Raw genomic sequence first — 20,114 nt, 5'->3', positions numbered from 1 at the left:
CATTATCGGACATCCCTAGTTATGAGTCATACCAAAGACTATAAAAATGGGAGCCGTTACCTCCCTGCTTGGCACTCAGCATCAAGGCTTGGAATTGGGGGGTTAAATCACCAAAAATTATTCCCGGGCGCGGCCACCGCTGCTGCTCACTGCTCCCCTCACCTCCCAGGGGGTGATCAAGGGTGATGGGTCAAATGCAGAGAATAATTCCGCCACACCTAGTGTGTGTGTGACAATCATTGCTACTTTAACTTCAACTTAACTGTGCATGTTCAACATCAAATGATACCACAACCATTGTTGACGTATGTTTTTATCTCGCATTAAGATTGCAGAAAATGGGCAAGGTTTTTTTTTTTAAAGTGCATTTTTTGTTGACTGTGGCGGCAGGCCGTGCCAGGAATTGGCCCGTCAGTTACAATCTGCACACGGGCAACAACATTCGGTGGCATTGAATTAGAACCGTCCTTGCTCTGAGGCCGAGCCAGAAGGCAGAGACTGTTAGGAGAAAATGGGTATAAGAAGTAAACAAAGCCTACCTAACGTGACCTCGGTCTGCATGGGCATGGAGAGCGCCGGGTGCTTGACCTCGCAGCTGAACAGGGCGTCGTTATCCAGCTGGGGGTTGAGGGTCCAGGTGAGTCGGGCCTGCACCACCACCGAGCCGTCACTTTGCGGGATGTGAGTGTGACTGAAGTAGTAGAGAGGGTCCGTGCTGTGGACCCATCGGGGGAACTCCCGGCTCACCACCGTCTCGGGGATAACCTCGGTGGCCGGGCTGGGCTCGGAGGCCTGCTGGCCCTGAGTGTGCACGCGCTGGGGCCCCTCGGTGTACAAGCGTGCCGAGCGGCTCTCGGGATCCAGCAGGGAGAGGGAGCGCTGCATCTTGGTATCGTCAAGGTCCCGGCTGATGAGCGGCCTGGCGCCTCGAAACCCCGCCGACGCGCCGCCTTGCTGGTCGCCGGAGGAGGGCTGAGTGTAGGAGATGACCTCGATCAGCTCGCCATCGCGCTTGAAGTACACCTGAGGCAGCACATAACAGAAGACCTTCATTGAGCTTTTTCAAACTGTGAAAGCAACATTAATTTTGGGCTCCGGACTAAGGAAAGCATTTCCCCACAAAGCAACGCTGCTTTGGAGTTTCTGGCCCCCTGACAAACATTTGTGCATCCAAACAATAAACAGCATGAAGGGAGGGACAGCATGTCTTGTTCGGGACCCGACTGGGAGTTGATACCAATTTGGATCACACCTGTGTTGGAACCATCACATTGAAATGTCTCAAACTGCTCCAAACTTTGGCTCCGGTGATCCATTTTTGATAAACTGTCACGACGTGGACTATGATGACACAAATTACTGCGTGGATTGTTTTCCCATGGTGCACATCGACTGGACCGGACATGGCGTGAAGGTAAATACATGTTTTAATGATACTAGAAAAGTGCAAACAAAAGGCGCGCACAAGGCGGAGACACAAACTTGGCCAAGGAACAAAAAACTACCACAAAGGCGTAAACTATGGGCATGAAACAAATAAACTCTTACCGTATTTTTCGGACTATAAGTCGCAGTTTTTTTCATAGTTTGGCCGGGCTCCAGTGCGACTTACATATGTTTTTTTCCTTCTTTATTATGCATTTTCGGCAGGTGCGACTTATACTCCGGTGCGACTTATACTCCGAAAAATACGGTACTGTGACAAGAATAAACAAAAACTTACTTGGTCAAGCATGGAACTATGGCATGGAACGCGTAATCATAGGAGTAACAGGGGTAATGTCGTCAGGCCGACTACCTTTAGGGGCGGCATGGCGTAGTGGGTAGAGCAACCGTGCCAGAAACCTGAGGGTTGTAGGTTCGCTCCCCGCCTCTTACCATCCAAAAATCGCTGCCGTTGTGTCCTTGGGCGGGACACTTCACCCCTTGCCCCCGGTGCCACTCACACCGGTGAATTGAATGATGAATGATAGGTGGTGTTCGGAGGGGCCGTTGGCGCAAAATACAGCCACGCTTCCGTCAGTCTACCCCAGGGCAGCTGTGGCTATGAAAGTAGCTTACCACCACCAGGTGTGAATGATTGATGGGTTCTACATGTAAAGCGACTTTGGGTGCTTAGAAAAGCGCTATATAAATCCCAGTTATTATTATTATTATTATTATTATTATTATTATTATTATTACCTGGCAACTACAGGCTTAAATAATAGTGACATGATTTAACACAGGTGCGTGAGTCCAAATGAATCAGGTGAAAACTAATGGGTCGCCATGGTGACAAAACAATGGAGCATAAACAGAAACTAAAGGAGTCCAAAAGCCAAACAGAACATAGCCATACAAAACCTGATCAAAAGACATGACATAAAGAGTGGTATAAGGTTGTCCCGATACCAATAATTTGTATTTCGATACTTTTCAAAGCTTTTCTAAATAAAGGGGACCACAAAAATGGGTAATTATTGGATTTATTTGAACAAAACATCTTAGTGTAGATGAAACATATGTTTATTATTGTCATTTAGTCCTTAAATAGAAGAGTGAACATACTAGACAACTTGTCTTTTAGTAGTAAGTAAACAAACAAATACTCCTAATTAGTCATATGTATATTTGTATTAGTATTTTTTTAATATACAGTGCTAACAGCATTTCATGATTAATATTTATAAATTAAGATTCTTAATAAATTATGGTAGAATAAGCACACATTTGATTGGTAAAGCACAGTGTTGTCCGGATACTAATATTTTGGTACCTGTACCAAAATGCATTTCGATACTTTTTGATACTTTTCGATACTTTATTAAATAAAGGGGACCACCAAAAATTGCATCGTTGGCTTTATTTTAACAAAAAAATGTTAGTGTACATGAAACATATGTTTATTATTGTCATTTAGTCCTTAAATAAAATGTTGAACATACTAGACAACTTGTCTTTTAGTAGTAAGTAAACAAACAAAGACTCCTAATTAGTATGTATGCAGTAACATATTGTGTCATTTATACACCTATTATTTTGTACACATTATGAGGGACAAACTGTAAAAATGCATTATTAATCTACTTGTTCATTTACTGTTAATATCTGCTTATTGTCTGTTTTAACATGTTCTATCTACACTTCTGTTAAAATGTAATAATCACTTATTCTTCTCATCTTTGATACTTGGAGCTGGACCAAGTGGCTGGGGAGAGGAAAGTCTGGGCTTCCCTACTTAGGCTGCTGCCCCCGCGACCCGACCACGGATAAGCGGAAGAAGATGGATGGATGGATGGCATTGTTGACTAATCCTACAGCTTGTTACATTTAATAATGTTGGACTGTTCGCACCGAAGCAAACTTTAGGGCCGCTACCTTGAGTGTGAGAACATCCATGGGTGTAAATAAATATGAATACATGTGCGTTCCTTCCATGTCCAGGGAGCTCACAAGAAGTCCCTGGACCACAATAGCAGCTGACATTGTGGGGAATGAGTCTTCTTTATTGTGACAAATGTTTTTTCTGCTCCGCTGGCATAAACGTCAGCACACTCCAAGCATTCAGATGAAGACTCGCTCTCACCAGAGCACTCGTCTCTCCGCCCACTTTTGCTTTCTGCTTTTGTTTGGCGGTCTCATCACCGAGGTCGTTTGCTGCGACATCATTATTTTGCACATGTGCACCAGCTCGGAGACGCTCAGCACTAGAGGGCCTACTCAGTGTCAGTGGCTATGTTGCCATGGATACCGATAACCCCGCTGTTATTTCTACATCAGAGCATGTGTGAATTGTCGTGTTAACAGGACCGGCTTCTGGAGTGTTCCATGGCTATTAACCGCGGTACACGTGGGCTTTGTGGGCATGCAAATGGCCTTTTATGAACGGGAGTTTGTGGAGACCATTAACTCACCATAACATCATAGTGTGGCTTTTACCAGTTTCCCTCCAGCTGTTTTACCATGTGATGTTTTCACTTTGCTGTCACTCTTCTTGAATTATTGCTCTTTTCTTCAATTTGCTGTTTTGTGACCTTCTCCAGGCTGCTGACGATGGCAAGAAATGATGGCCCCGTGTACGCTGACACAAATTGTATATTTTTTGCCCTCAAGTGACACAGATTGTACAAACCCCGTTTCCATATGAGTTGGGAAATTGTGTTAGATGTAAATATAAACGGAATACAATGATTTGCAAATCATTTTCAAGCCATATTCAGTTGAATATGCTACAAAGACAACATATTTGATGTTCAAACTGATAAACTTTTATTTATTTTTTTGCAAATAATCATTAACTTAGAATTTCATGGCTGCAACACGTGCCAAAGTAGTTGGGAAAGGGCATGTTCACCACTGTGCTACATGGCCTTTCCTTTTAACAACACTCAGTACACATTTGGGAACTGAGGAGACACATTTTTGAAGCTTCTCAGGTGGAATCCTTTCCCATTCTTGCTTGATGTACAGCTTAAGTTGTTCAACAGTCCGGGGGTCTCCGTTGTGCTATTTTAGGCTTCACACATTTTCAATGGGAGACAGGTCTGGCCTACAGGCAGGCCAGTCTAGTACCCGCACTCTTTTACTATGAAGCCACGTTGATGTAACACGTGGCTTGGCATTGTCTTGCTGAAATAAGCAGGGGCGTCCATGGTAACGTTGCTTGGATGGCAACATATGTTGCTCCAAAACCTGTATGTACCTTTCAGCATTAATGGCGCCTTCACAGATGTGTAAGTTACCCATGTCTTGGGCACTAATACACCACCATACCATCACAGATGCTGCCTTTTACACTTTGCGCCTAGAACAATCCGGATGGTTCTTTTCCTCTTTGGTCCGGAGGACACGACGTCCACATTTTCCAAAAACAATTTGAAATGTGGACTCGTCAGACCACAGAACACTTTTCCACTTTGTATCAGTATAAATAGGGTAAATAGGGATAGGGTTAGGGTTAGGGTAAACATTTTTTTAAAAAGTTAAAAAAAAGTAAAAAAAAAAGTTGAAAGTTTTTAAAAAAAATTAAAAATATTTTAAAAAAATTACAAAAATTAAATAAAAAAAAAATATATTAAAAAAAATTTAAAAATGTTTTATTGAAAAAATTAAAAAAATTAAAAATAAAAATTAAAAAAAAATTACAAAAATTAAAAAAATGTTTCAAAAAGTTTAAAAAAATTAAAAAATTAAAAAAAAAGTGTTTTAAGTTAAAACATGATTTTCAAGGTAAAAAATTATTTTCAAGGTAAAAAAAAAATTTCAAGGTAAATTTTTTTTCAAGGTAAAATTTTGTTTTCAATATAAAAAATCATTTTCAAGGTAAAAAATGATTTTCAAATGTTTTTAACTTTTTAAAAATGTTTGTAATTTTTTCTATTTTTTTTTTTATTTTTTTAACTTTTTTAACTTTTTTAAATTTTTTAAATTTTTTTAATTGTTTTTAACTTTTTAAAATTTAAAAAAAAAATTGTAAAACAATTTTAAACAATTTTAAAATGTTTTCATTTTTTTAAACAATTTTAACAATTAACATTTTTTTTAGGGTTAGGGTTAGGGTTAGGACTAGGGTTAGGGTTAGGGTAAAATGTTTTAAAAAAAGTTTAAAAAAGTTTAAAAAAGTTAAAAATATTTAAAAAAAATTAAAAATATTAAAAAAAAATTAAAAAAAATTAAAATTTTTCCAAAAAAATAAAAAATAAAACAATTTTGAAAAAATTAAAAAAAAAATGTAGAATTTTTTTAAATGAATTAAAAAATTAAAAAAAAATTACAAAAATTAAAAAAAAAAAAAAATTTTTTTTTTAAACTTTTTTAAAAATGTTTTTAAATGTTTTTATTTATTTATTTTTTTTTAAACTTTTTAAACTTTTTAAACTTTTTAAACTTTTCAAACTTTTTTAACTTTTCTATTTTTTTAAATTTTTTTTTAACTTTTTAAAATGTTTTAAAAATTTTTAAAACGATTTTAAACAATTTTAAAATTTTTAGATTTTTTTAAACAATTTTAACAAGGGTTAGGGTTAGGGTTAGTGTTAGGGTTAGGGTAAAAAAATTTTTAAAAAGTTAAAAAAAGTTAAAAAAGTAAAAAATATTTAAAAAAAATTAAAAATATTTAAAACAAATTAAAATAAAAAATAAAAAAAAACATTTAAAAAAAAAAAACATTTTGAAAAAATTTTAAAAAAATGTAGAATTTTTTTTTTTAAATAAAAAATTAAAAAAAAATTTCAAAAATTAAATTTTTTTTTCAAAAAGTTAAAAAAATTAAAAAATTAAAAAAAAAGTGTTTTAAGTTAAAACATGATTTTCAAGGTAAAAAATGATTTTCAAGGTAAAAAAAAATTTTCAAAGTACATTTTTTTTTTCAAGGTAAAACTTTTTTTTCAATATAAAAAATCATTTTCAAGGTAAAAAAAAATTTTCAAGGTAACATTTTTTTTTCAAGGGTAAATATGATTTTCAAGGTAAAAAATTATTTTCAAATTTTTTTAACTTTTTAAAAATGTTTTTAAATGTTTTTATTTTTATTTTTTATTTTTTTAACTTTTTTAAATGTTTTACATTTTTTAATTTTTTTTAACTTTTTTAAATTTTTTAAATTTTGTAATTTTTTTTTAAATGTTTTAATTTTTTTTTAACTTTTTTAAATTTGTTTAAAACAATTTTAAACAATTGTAAAATGTATACTATTTATCCTATTTTCGCCTTGCATAGGAGAGTTTTAACTTGCACTTACAGATGTAGCGACCAACTGTAGTTACTGACAGTGGGTTTCTGAAGTGTTCCTGAGCCCATGTGGTGATATCCTTTACACACTGATGTGGCTTGTTGATGCAGTACAGCCTGAGGGATGGAAGGTCACGGGCTTAGCTGCTTACGTGCAGTGATTTCTCCACATTCTCTGAACCCTTTGATGATATGACGGAGCGTAGATGGTGAAATCCCTAAATTCCTTGCAATAGCTGGTTGAGAAAGGTTTTTCTTAAACTGTTCAACAATTTGCTCACGCATTTGTTGACAAAGTGGTGACCCTCGCCCCATCCTTGTTTGTGAATGACTGAGCATTTCATGGAATGTACTTTTATACCCAATCATGGCACCCACTTGTTCCCAATTAGCCTGCACACCTGTGGGATGTTCCAAATAAGTGTTTGATGAGCATTCCTCAACTTTATCAGTATTTATTGCCACCTTTCCCAACTTCTTTGTCACGTGTTGCTGGCATCAAATTCTAAAGTTAATGATTATTTGCAAAAAAAAATAAAGTTGATCAGTTTGAACATCAAATATGTTGTCTTTGTAGCATATTCAACTGAATATGGGTTGAAAATGATTCGCAAATCATTGTATTCCGTTTATATTTACATACAATTTCCCAACTCATATGGAAACGGGGTTTGTATTTGAACAAGTATAATAGCGAGATCCTAATGTTCTGTGTGTGATTACTGCTAACTCTTAATTCAAGCTGAGCTTCCTTGTCGGGAGTCTCTTATTTACACTGCTGCTTTAATCAGGTCTCACAGTATTGATCTCCATGGAAATGTGGCCCACAAATAAAAGTAGTGCTGCTTCCAACACTGGTCCTGGGTGGCTTTGTACTTTTAGTGCACGCCACTTTATCTTTAAAACATCAACACAATTCGGAGTGTTTGCTTAATGCGATGGCGCCAGAACATTCAATAGCCATCACTGTTCTATCGACTTGGCCCTCGGGTGGAGAGTTAATCCAAGAGCACAATGGGACAGCAAGAAGCTCCACACTTAGAGAGGACACACCAGCTCACTGCTTCCCTTGAAATGTGTCAAATACCTTCTTCTATTATTTCTTCTGTTTATACATTCAGGAACCAGCTCGTAAAAAAACTCTAAAGTCAAACACCAGTGGCTGATTTTGACACAAGATGTTGGGGAAAATAAGTCTCTAAAGGGACACAAAAAAGTAAAAAAGCCAAAAGCAGTGAAGTTGTCACGTTGTGTAAATGGTAAATAAAAAGAGAATTCAACAAATCATTTTCAACTTATATTCAATTGAATAGACTGCAAAGACAAGATATTAAACGTTTTGTTATTTTTTGCAAATATTCGCTCATTTGGAATTTGATGCCTGCAACATGTTTCAAAGAAAGCTGGCACAAGTGGCAAAAAAGAGTGAGAAAGTTGAGGAATGCTCATCAAAGACTTATTTGGAACATGCCACAGGTGAACAGGCTAATTGGGAACAGGTGGGTGCCATGATTGGGTATAAAAGCAGCTTCCATGAAATGCTCAGTCGTTCACAAACAAGGACGAGGCGAGGGTCACCACTTTGTCAACAAATGCCTGAGCAAATTGTTTAAGAACAACATTTCTCAAGCAGCTATTGCAAGGAATTTAGGGATTTCACCATCTACGCTCCGTAATATCATCAAAAGGTTCAGAGAATCTGGAGAAATCACTGCACGTAAGCCATGATATTACGCACCCTGAATCCCTCAGGCGGTACTGCATCAAAAAGTGACCTCGGTGTGTAAAGGATATCACCACATGGGCTCAGGAACACTTCAGAAAACCACTGTCAGTAACTACTGTTGGCCGCTACATCTGTAAGTGCAAGTTAAAACTCTACCATGCAAAGCAAAAGCCATTTATCAACAACACCCAGAAAAGCTGTCGGCTTCGCTGGGCCCGAGCTCATCTAAGATGGACTGATGCAAAGTGGACAAGTGTTCTGTGGTCTGACGAGTCCACATTTCCAATTGTTTTTGGAAACTGTGGATGTTGTGTCCTCTGGACCAAAGAGGAAAAGAATCATCTGGACTGTTCTAGGGTGAAAGTGTAAAAGGCAGCATGTGTGATGGTATGGGGGTGTATTAGTGGCCAAGACATGGGTAACATACACATCTGTGAAGGCGCCATTAATGCTGAAAGGTACATACAGCTTTTGGAGCAACATATGTTGCCATCCAAACAACGTTATCATGGACGCCCCTGTTTATTTCAGCAAGACAATGCCAAGCTAGGTGTTACAACAACGTGGCTTCATAGTAAACATAGTATACTACTTCTGAAAAACACCGGTACTTTTTTTTCTTCCATGACACGTCGTGACATTTCTTGTAAAACGAGCATGTTAAGGCAACACACGGAGTGACTCCGGTGTGTAAAGGATATCACCACATGGGCTCAGGAACACTTCAGAAAACCACTGTCAGTAACTATTGTTGGCCGCTACATCTGTAAGTGCAAGTTAAAACTCTACTATGCAAAGCCAAAGCCATTTATCAACAACACCCAGAAACGCCGCCGGCTTCGCTGGGCCCGAGCTCATCTAAGATGGACTGATTCAAAGTGGAACATTTTTCTGTGGTCTGACGAGTCCCCATTTCAAATTGTTTTTGGAAACTGTGGACGTCGTGTCCTCTGGACCAAAGAGGAAAAGGCGCTATAGGGTGAAAGTGTAAAAGTCAGCATGTGTGATGGTATGGGGGTGTATTAGTGGCCAAGACATGGGTAACTTACACATCTGTGAAGGCACCATTAATGCTGAAAGGTACATACAGCTTTTGGAGCAACATATGTTGTTATCATGCTTATTTCAGCAAGACAATGCCAAGCCACGTGTTACAACAGCTTGGCTTCATAGTAAAAGAGTGCGGGTACTAGACTGGCCTGCCTAAAATGTGTGAAGGCTAAAATATGAGAAGGGCAAACTTGCCAACCCTCCCGAATTTTACGGGAGACTCCCGAAATTCAGCGCCTCACCCGAAAACCTCCCGGGACAAATTTTCTCCCGAAAATCTCCCGATTTTCAGCTGGAGCTGGAGGCCACGCCCCCTCCAGCTCCATGCGGACCTGAGTGAGGACAGCCTTTTTTCACGACGGGAGGACAACAGGGTGACAAGAACTAAATCATCCAGACTTAAGAGAAATTGTATTATTATGTTTATCTTACCTAAAACTAAATATATTTATTAATTTAAAAAAAAACAACTAAATAAATGTTTACTATATTTTGCTAAAAACATCAAAATTAATTGTATTTGTATTTGTATTTTTTCTGACTCCTTATTACATCCAGCCATAGAATTATACCGGTAGATTAAAATAAACATATTTGAAATAATTAATTTAAAATTATCATAATAATTCATTTAAAATGACCATATTTAATTATTAAAATAATTGCATGTTTATCAACAACTTTAGCATTTTATTCATTACATTTTGAAGCTCTCAGAAGCCAAGTTATGTTATATTCATGTAATATTTATGCAAGTTTGAAGTATCAATTATCTAAACACAGTTTTGTTTGCATATTTTCAGGATGTATATATATATATATATATATATATATATATATATATATATATATATATATATATATATATGTATGAAATACTTGACTTGGTGAATTCTAGCTGTCAATATACTCCTCCCCTCTTAACCACACCCCCAACCACGCCCCGCCCCCCAACCCCACCTCCCGAAATCGGAGGTCTCAAGGTTGGCAAGTATGGAGAAGGGAGACTGTTGAACAACTTAAGCTGTACATCAAGCAAGAATGGGAAATAATTCCACTTCAAAAATGGGTCTCCTCAGTTCCCAAACCTTTAATGAGTGTTGTTAAAAGGAAAGGCCATGTAACACACTGGTAAAAATGCCTTTTTTGCAATGTGTTGCTGCCATTCAATTCTAAGTTCATGATTATTTGCCAAAAATAATAAAGTTTCTCAGGGTGAACATGAAATATCTTGTCTTTGCAGTCTATTCAATTGAATATAAGTTGAAAAGGGTTTGTTGTATTCTCTTTTTATTTACCATTTACACAACATGACAACTTCACTGCTTTTGGGGTTTGTACAATTCATGTGTGAAGTTCATATTTTGTCTCATTTTTTGCCTGTTAAACAACACCAATTTGACAACTGATATATAGTATTACAAATGTGATGTATAAAGTGTGTGTGTGCTGTAGAAAAGAAGGTAACTCGAGCCATACGTTACGTCCTGACTTGTTTTCATCATGTTGCATTTATCCATGTGTAAAACTAGTTTTCTTCTGAAAAACAAACAACAATGTAAACAGGTAATTGCATTCATTTGAAATATGAGCCGCTGAAGAAGTGAGCAATCTAACAGATGAGGAAAGCTAATGTCCCCGACCAAATGAGCCAGCAGCGCCATACTGTGTTTTTAAATATTTGCATCCCTCTCGGAGCATTTAATGACCTGTGCACGTTGTTTTGCTTTTTTTTTTTGTTTGAGCTGTTAAAATGTAAATTTCCAGATATCTCACTTTGACAGGCCACGGTGACACTGACCAAAAAAAAAAGAACACTGGGAGTGTCATGTGGTGTGAGTGCAAACACTGATTAATTCTCCTGGAATGATTATGAAGCTGCCAGAGGATGTCGCTTATTGTGATCCGTGTCAAAAATAAACAGTTACATCTCCCACGTGACACACGGCGAAGCTGATGAGCGCCGCCTCGGATGAGTCGGCCCCTCGTGTGATTTCGCCGCGTTCAGCATGTAATTTGTCACGAGTGGGGGAAAAAACACACAAAGAGAAGAAGCTTCAGTCTCATTAAGTCGCTGCGGAAAATAGAAAAACGTGTAAATAACAAAGAGGCTTCCTTCTCTGGCTGTCGCATACACACTTTATTGTTGTATTGCAAGACATTTAATTACCATTATTGTCACCAACATAATCTCACAGTATTGTGGAAAGTGCTCAAAAAGTGTTTTTTTCATAATATCGTATTTTTCGGAGTATAAGTCGCACCGGCTATCCATCCATCCATCCATCTTCTTCCGCTTATCCGAGGTCGGGTCGCGGGGGCAGCAGCCTAAGCAGGGAAGCCCAGACTTCCCTCTCCCCAGCCACTTCGTCCAGGTCTTCCTGTGGGACCCCGAGGCGTTCCCAGGCCAGCCGGGAGACATAGTCTTCCCAACGTGTCCTGGGTCTTCCCCGCGGCCTCCTGCCGGTCGGACGTGCCCTAAACACCTCCCTAGGGAGGCGTTCGGGTGGCATCCTGACCAGATGCCCGAACCACCTCATCTGGCTCCTCTCGATGTGGAGGAGCAGTGGCTTTACTTTGAGCTCCCCCCGGATGGCAGAGCTTCTCACCCTATCTCTAAGGGAGAGCCCCGCCACCCGGCGGAGGAAACTCATTTCGGCCGCTTGTACCCGTGATCTTGTCCTTTCGGTCATAACCCAAAGCTCATGACCATAGGTGAGGATGGGAACGTAGATCGACCGGTAAATTGAGAGCTTTGCCTTCCGGCTCAGCTCCTTCTTCACCACAACGGATCGATACAGCGTCCGTATTACTGAAGACGCCGCACCGATCCGCCTGTCGATCTCACGATCCACTCTTCCCTCACTCGTGAACAAGACTCCGAGGTACTTGAACTCCTCCACTTGGGGCAAGATCTCCTCCCCAACCCGGAGATGGCACTCCACCCTTTTCCGGGCGAGAACCATGGACTCGGACTATGAGGTGCTGATTCTCATCCCAGTCGCTTCACACTCAGCTGCGAACCGATCCAGTGAGAGCTGAAGATCCTGGCCAGATGAAGCCATCAGGACCACATCATCTGCAAAAAGCAGAGACCTAATCCTGCAGCCACCAAACCAGATCCCCTCAACGCCTTGACTGCGCCTAGAAATTATGTCCATAAAAGTTATGAACAGAATGGGTGACAAAGGGCAGCCTTAGCGGAGTCCAACCCTCACTGGAAACGTGTCCGACTTACTGCCGGCAATGCGGACCAAGCTCTGACACTGATCATACAGGGAGCGGACTGCCACAATCAGACAGTCCGATACGCCATACTCTCTGAGCACTCCCCACAGGACTTCCCGAGGGACACGGTCGAATGCCTTCTCCAACTCCACAAAACACATGTAGACTGGTTGGGCAAACTCCCATGCACCCTCAAGGACCCTGCCGAGAGTATAGAGCTGGTCCACAGTTCCACGACCAGGACGAAAACCACACTGTTCCTCCTGAATCCGAGGTTCGACTATCTGGCGTAGCCTCCTCTCCAGTACACCTTAATAGACCTTACCGGGAAGGCTGAGGAGTGTGATCCCACGATAGTTAGAACACACCCTCCGGTTCCCGTTCTTAAAGAGAGGAACCACCACCCCGGTCTGCCAATCCAGTGGTACCGCCCCCGATGTCCACGCGATGCTACAGAGTCTTGTCAACCAAGACAGCCCCACAGCATCCAGAGCCTTAAGGAACTCCGGGCGGATCTCATCTACCCCCGGGGCCTTGCCACCGAGGAGCTTTTTAACTACCTCAGCAACCTCAGCCCCAGAAATAGCACCGGCCGAAAATGCATAATAAAGAAGGAAAAAAATATATATAAGTCGCACTGGAGTATAAGTCGCATTTTTTGGGGAAATGTATTTGATAAAAGCCAACAGCAAGAATATACATTTGAAAGGCAATTTAAAATAAATCAAGAATAGTGAACAACAGGCTGAATAAGTGTACGTTATATGAGGCATAAATAACCAACTGGTATGTTAACGTAACATATTATGGTAAGAGTCATTCAAATAACTATAACATATAGAACATGCTATACATTTACCAATCTGTCACTCCTAATCGCTAAATCCCATGAAATCTTATACGTCTAGTCTCTTACGTGAATGAGATCAATAATATTATAATGTGTTAATCATTTCACACATAAGTCGCTCCTGAGTATAAGTCGCACCCCCGGCCAAGCTAGGAAAAAAACTGCCACTTATAGTCCGAAAAATACGGTACTAATAATGAATAATAGTAACACACAACGTACTTTTCAATGGCAGACGAAACATACTTAAGAGACATTGTTATTTAAGAGTTGAAATTAGGGCTGAAAAATGGTTGAGATATCTTATCGCGATTAATCACATTTTGTTCATAGTTAACTCAAAATTAATCGCAGATAGATATCATTTTTCATCTTTAATAAGTCTACCCCAGACGAATCATTTTCAGGATTTAACCCGATGAACAGACAATTAATTTGCTTTGATGAAATGTGTTTTAAACATTATGTTATTTTAAACAGATGAACCTAAAAAAGGACAAACACGATTTAATGACAATTAAAAATAAAATAAAAAATTGCCGGGACTGCGTTAGTGTCTTGCCAGATTTTGTATTTTGAAGAAATACATCATTTACATTCCTGCTGTAGGAGCACTTGCATTGTTTGATATACTTTTAGCGCTTATTATTTCCCATTATCTTGATAATATTTGTATTTCTTAAACACATGTTTGCTACGAGTGTTTCGAAAAGCAACCAACTCGGCGAGTCTAAATAAAAGAAATCAAATTTGAGCAAAAGCTAAAAGAGTTAAGTTTTTACCAAAAGTCAACAATCATAAATGAATCTTTCAGCACGTACACAATGTTGACATCTATAGTTATATTTTGATAAACAATCATAAATGAATCTTTCAGCACGTACACAATGTTGACATCTATAGTTATATTTTGATAAACAATCATAAATGAATCTTTCAGCACATACACAATGTTGACATCTATAGTTATATTTTGATAAACAATCATAAGTTAATCTTTCAGCACATACACAATGTTGACATCTATAGTTATATTTTGATAAACAATCATAAATGAATCTTTCAGCACATACACAATGTTGACATCTATAGTTATATTTTGATAAACAATCATAAATGAATATTTCAGCACGTACACAATGTTGACATCTATAGTTATGTTTTGATAAACAATCACAAATTAATATTTCAGCACGTACACAATGTTGACATCTATAGTTATATTTTGATAAACAATGTAGGCCACTTAATATCTCTGAAGACCAATTGCTGCAACATGTCGATCATGTCGGCAATTACCGTCGTACAAACTCGATAGTTTAGCCCAAAAAAAGATCAACGCTATCATCTGGAAAGGTAAATAAGTTTGTTTGTTTAAGCAACTCTTTAAACTATGGAAGAATAAATGCAGATATAAATGGTGCACTATGTAAATGTATTTATGGGTGTCTTATTAATATACTGTACATAATGTGCAGTCTACTTGGAGTCTCAGTGTGGTTTTGGCGCCAAGAGATCTACCATAGTTATGGTGTTCACCTTGAGACAACTACAAGAGAAGTGCAGAGAACAACATGTCCCCCTGTACATCGCCTTCATCCACCTCACCAAAGCATTTGACCTGGTCGGTAGGGATGGACTTTTCAAGGCTTGGCTTCTTCATTGGCTGCCCACCCAAAGTCAAGAGCTTGACCGAGTCCTTCCACACAGATATAAAGGGGACAGTACATTTCAACGGCAACTCATCCAAACTTTTCAGCATCAATAGCGGCGTCAAACAAGGCTGCCTCCTCGCTCCAACGCTTTTCGGCATCTTCTTGGCTTTGCTGCTCAAGCACGCATTCGACATGTCAACAGAAGGAATCTACCTGCGAACCAGATCAGACGGCAGGTTCTTCAACCCCCTTCCCCGTCTCTAGGCCAAGACCAAAACTTGTGACGTTCTTGTCAGAGACATGCTATTTGCCGACAATGCGGCTATAGCAACACACACACAGAGCAACAATTACAGTCTTTGGTGATCCGCTTCTTCCAGGCCTGCAAGGACTTTGGTTTAACAATCAACCTCAAGAAGACCAAGGTCCTTGCACAGGAGTGAGAGTCACAGCCAGCCATCTACATCAACGACTACCCTCTGGAAGACGTCGTGCATCGTTCCAGTTCCCAAAAAAGAACTGCCCCAGTGAGCTGAACGACTACAGACCAGTGGCGCTCACCTTTCATATAATGAAGACAATGGAGCGGCTCTTTCTCAGCCTCCTCAGACCACAGGTGCAACATGCCCAGGACAGCCTGCAGTTTGCGTACCAGGCAGGAGTTGGTGTGGAGGATGCTATCCTTTACCTGCTGCACCGAGCCCACTCACACCTTGATAAGGGAAATGGCGCTGTGAGGATCCTGTTCCTGGACTTCTCGAGTGCCTTTAATACAATCCAGCCCCGCCTTCTCCAGGACAAGCTGGACAGAATGTGAGTGGACCCTTGCCTGGTTGCCTGGATTTCAGACTACCTCACCGATAGGCCACAGTACTTCAGACTGAAAGACATCACATCTGACACTGTGATCAGCAGCACCGGAGTACCCCAGGGAATGGTGCTGGCCCCTCTTCTTTTCACCCTGTACACCGCTGACTTCTGCTACAACTCAGAGCTGTGTCACATCCAGAAGTACGCGGATGACACAGCCATTGTCGGGTGCATCAGGGACGGCAGAGAGGAGGAGTTTCGGAGGCTGGTGAGGGACTTTGTTGTCTGGTGCCACAGGAACCTCTTGCAGCTCAATCCGTCTAAGACCAAGGAGCTGGTCATTGACTTTGGGAGGTCGAGTCCAAGGTCACAACCTACTGTGATCGAGGGAGTCGAGGTACAGACCGTGGACTCATTCAAGTACCTCGGAGTTTGGGTGGACAATAAGCTGGACTGGACTGTTAACACTGACCACTTGTACAGGAAAGGACAGAGCAGGCTGTGTTTCCTGAGGAGGCTGCACTCCTTCAACGTCTGTAAAAAAACTCTTGTGGATGTACTACCAGTCTGTGGTTGCCAGTGTTCTGTACTACATCGTAGTGTGCTGGGGGGGCAGTACATCTAAGAAGGACAGCTCCAGACTGGAGAAACTGATCAGACGGGCCGGTTCTACGATCGGAATAAAACTGGACTCACTGGTGACGGTGGCAGAGAAGAGGACTGTGGAAAAACTAGTGAGCATCCTGTATGATGCCAGTCACCCTCTGCATACCGTTGTCAGTAGCCAGAGGAGCCTGTTCAGTGCTAGACTGCTTCATCCCAAGTGCAGGACTAATAGACTCAAAAACGCCTTTGTCCCACACGCCATTAGACTGTACAACTCCTCTCTGGGAGGGAGGGGGAGTACTAAGATGACATGGGATGCAAAACAATAACAGTGCAATAATTTTTCATAACATGGTCACTACTGTCTAGTTTCTCTTGTTATATTCTTATTTTACTGTTATATTTTTATTCTCATTGTTGCTTTTTATTTTTATTCTATTGTAATATTTTTCTATTTTGTTCCCATTACTTACTTTTTACTTTTTTAAATTCGATCTCAATTCTGTACACTGCTGCTGGAATTTTAATTTTCCTGAGGGAACTCTCCTGAAGGAATCAATAAAGTACTATCTATCAATCTATCTATCTACCAACTCGACGTCGTCCAGCGGTTCACATACCTCGGCTCCACAGTCACCGACAACCTCTCCCTTGACGCTGAGGTTGACAAAAGAATCGGGAATGCAGAAAGCTCACTTGCTGTGGACGAACCCCAAGCTGACTGTTGTGACCAAGATGGTAATGTACAACGCCTGGGTCGTCAGCAAAACCTAGACAACTTATGCAAGACAGGAGAAACGTCTCAACACTGTCCACATGAGAAGCCTACGACGCAACCTAGGCATATCTTGGCAGGACAGGGTGACCAATGCCAAAGTCCTATCCCTCGTCGGTCTCCCCAGTATGTTCACCCTGATAAGACATCGCAGACTCCGCTGGCTGGGTTATGTTCACTGCATGGACGGCGGAAGAATCCCCAAGAATATTCTCTATGGGGAGATGAAGTCGGGAAGGAGGAAGATTGGGCGCCCAAAGCTGCGCTACAAGGACGTGCTGAAAAGAGTGTTGGTATGAATACAAACTCTTGGGAAAACACTGCAGCCAACCGCTCCGAGTGGAAGAGTACCCTGACTCAACATCTGAGGGCATGGGAGGAGAAACTGAGGCAGACATCAGCAGACAAGTGAACCCGCAGGAAGGACCTTCAGGAGCGCCAGCACTCCTACAGACCAGACACCCTTCATCGCTGTGACCTCTGCGCCAAAGACTGCCAGTCCCGCATCGGTCTCTGCAGTCACAGACGACGCTGTTCCAGTCGAGCAGTCAACCAAGACCTTGCAGGTGTTGAAGAATAGGTGAGCAGCCTTTTTAATCAATATAATGTGCATATGTGCCTAGTGCGCTATATTATTGCAAAGACTTTCAAAATGTGCACTTTAATTCTTACTATACTTACTGTCACCAAGTTTTGAGTAAATCAATGACTTGCAGTTCAATAAAACATTTAAAAAATATTTCCTGTACGACATTCTGACTACCAAATTGCATTTGCATCCAAATATTCCGGTGGATAATAACCTATGATTAATCATAGTTCATGAGTGTGATTAATCTGATTAAAAAATTAATCACTTGAGAGCTCGAGTAAAAACCCATATAAAAAATGACATGTTAGACATAACTATCAGTGTTTGTTTTAACATAATATTACATTATAGATGGATCGACAAATAGATTCTGCACTGATCTCCAGAAAAATTCCAGCATAAAGTATGACATTCATTCAAAAAAAACATACAAAATAAAGGTAGGGTAAAAAATAATTTTGTTTTGAAGAAACAGAAGATACAGTAATATTATAGTTGCTAATGTAGAATATAGTAGCTTTTTCCCAAGATGGCGCCGCTGTAGTGGCTGCTGGTGGCAGGAGCTCTGTGCTCTTGTGTCATCCTTTTGTGTTCCTGATGTTTCCCTCTTGTTTACATGTGGGGTTTTTTTTGCCTTTTGATTGGGGACCCTTTGGGACTGTGTGACAAGGGGTGGCACTTTCATGTCTTCTGCAGTGCTTTTTTGTAGACTTCTGGATCTGCCTCCCAGGAGCCTTTTGGCCATGGAGACCTGCTGCTGGGTGTCTGTCACACCAGAGTCCGTTCGGAGAGACTAGAGGAGATGTGGATGAAGAGACAGGACTGCAGAGTTTGGAGAGACTGGAGGAGATGTGGATGAAGAGACAGGACTGCATAGTTTGGAGAGACTGGAGGAGATGTGGATGAAGAGACAGGACTGCAGAGTTTGGAGAGACTGGAGGAGATGTGGATGAAGAGACAGGACTGCAGAGTTTGGAGAGACTGGAGGAGATGTGGATGAAGAGACAGGACTGTAGAGTTTGGAGAGACTGGAGGAGATGTGGATGAAGAGACAGGACTGTAGAGTTTGGAGAGACTGGAGGAGATGTGAATGAAGAGACAGGACTGTAGAGTTTGGAGAGACTGGAGGAGATGTGGATGAAGAGACAGGACTGCAGAGTTTGGAGAGACTGGAGGAGATGTGGATGAAGAGACAGGACTGTAGAGTTTGGAGAGACTGGAGGAGATGTGGATGAAGAGACAGGACTGTAGAGTTTGCAGAGACTGGAGGAGATGTGGATGAAGAGACAGGACTGTAGAGTTTGGAGAGACTGGAGGAGATGTGGATGAAGAGACAGGACTGCAGAGTATGGAGAGACTAGAGGAGATGTGGATGAAGAGACAGGACTGTAGAGTTTGGAGAGACTGGAGGAGATGTGGATGAAGAGACAGGGCTGCAGAGTTTAAAAAGACTGGAGGAGATGTGGATGAAGAGACAGGACTGCAGAGTTCGGAGAGACTGAAGAAGATGTGGATGAAGAGACAGGACTGCGGAGTTCGGAGAGACTGCAGGAGATGTGGATGAAGAGACAGGACTGTAGAGTTTGGAGAGACTGCAGGAGATGTGGATGAAGAGACAGGGCTGCGGAGTTCGGAGAGACTGCAGGAGATGTGGATGAAGAGACAGGACTGCGGAGCTGGTGCTGAGCGCCGGGATGGACGAGCTTCACAGTGTCTTGGCTGAATGAGCAGGTATCGGACTCCTCCGTCTCCTTGGACGCATCCTCGCTCATCCGTGCGGACTGGACACTGGCTCTGGTGGAGTCGGCTCTCTTGGTTGCTTTGTTGGGTCTGCTCCTGTCTCTGGCCATGCGCCCCCCCACCCCCACCCCAGCAGACCATGGCGTGGAACACCGCAGAGGCCACCACAGTGTATATGGGTGCTGAAATGCGCAATATATATTTCTGGTTAATAATTTGTTGTTTTACTTTTGTAGCAGTATGTAGAAATGGCACTGCTGGAGTGGCAGCTGCTTGCATCAGCTCTGCTCTTTTAATGTATTTTGTGTTCTCTGGTATTTCCCTCTTACACACGTGTTGATGTGTGCTATGGCTATGAGGTTTCTTCCCCC

The 20,114-nt window shown here is 40.9% G+C and overlaps 1 protein-coding gene across 2 annotated transcripts in view; it reads right to left on the bottom strand.

Annotated features, from left to right (window-relative positions):
- Positions 1–20,114, bottom strand: part of igsf21a (immunoglobin superfamily, member 21a) — a 695,152-nt gene that overhangs the window by 90,450 nt on the left and 584,588 nt on the right. For both annotated transcript variants that reach the window (XM_061977635.2, XM_061977634.2), the window contains exon 6: positions 540–1,023. In XM_061977635.2, the coding sequence (XP_061833619.1) occupies positions 540–1,023 (484 nt within the window). The remainder of the gene's footprint in view (positions 1–539; positions 1,024–20,114) is intronic.

This window comes from Nerophis lumbriciformis, linkage group LG18 (assembly GCF_033978685.3).
Source record: "Nerophis lumbriciformis linkage group LG18, RoL_Nlum_v2.1, whole genome shotgun sequence".
Lineage (NCBI taxonomy): Eukaryota > Metazoa > Chordata > Actinopteri > Syngnathiformes > Syngnathidae > Nerophis > Nerophis lumbriciformis.
The sequence above is the reverse complement of the archived record's forward strand: the minus strand, read 5'-3'. Positions and strand labels throughout refer to the sequence as shown.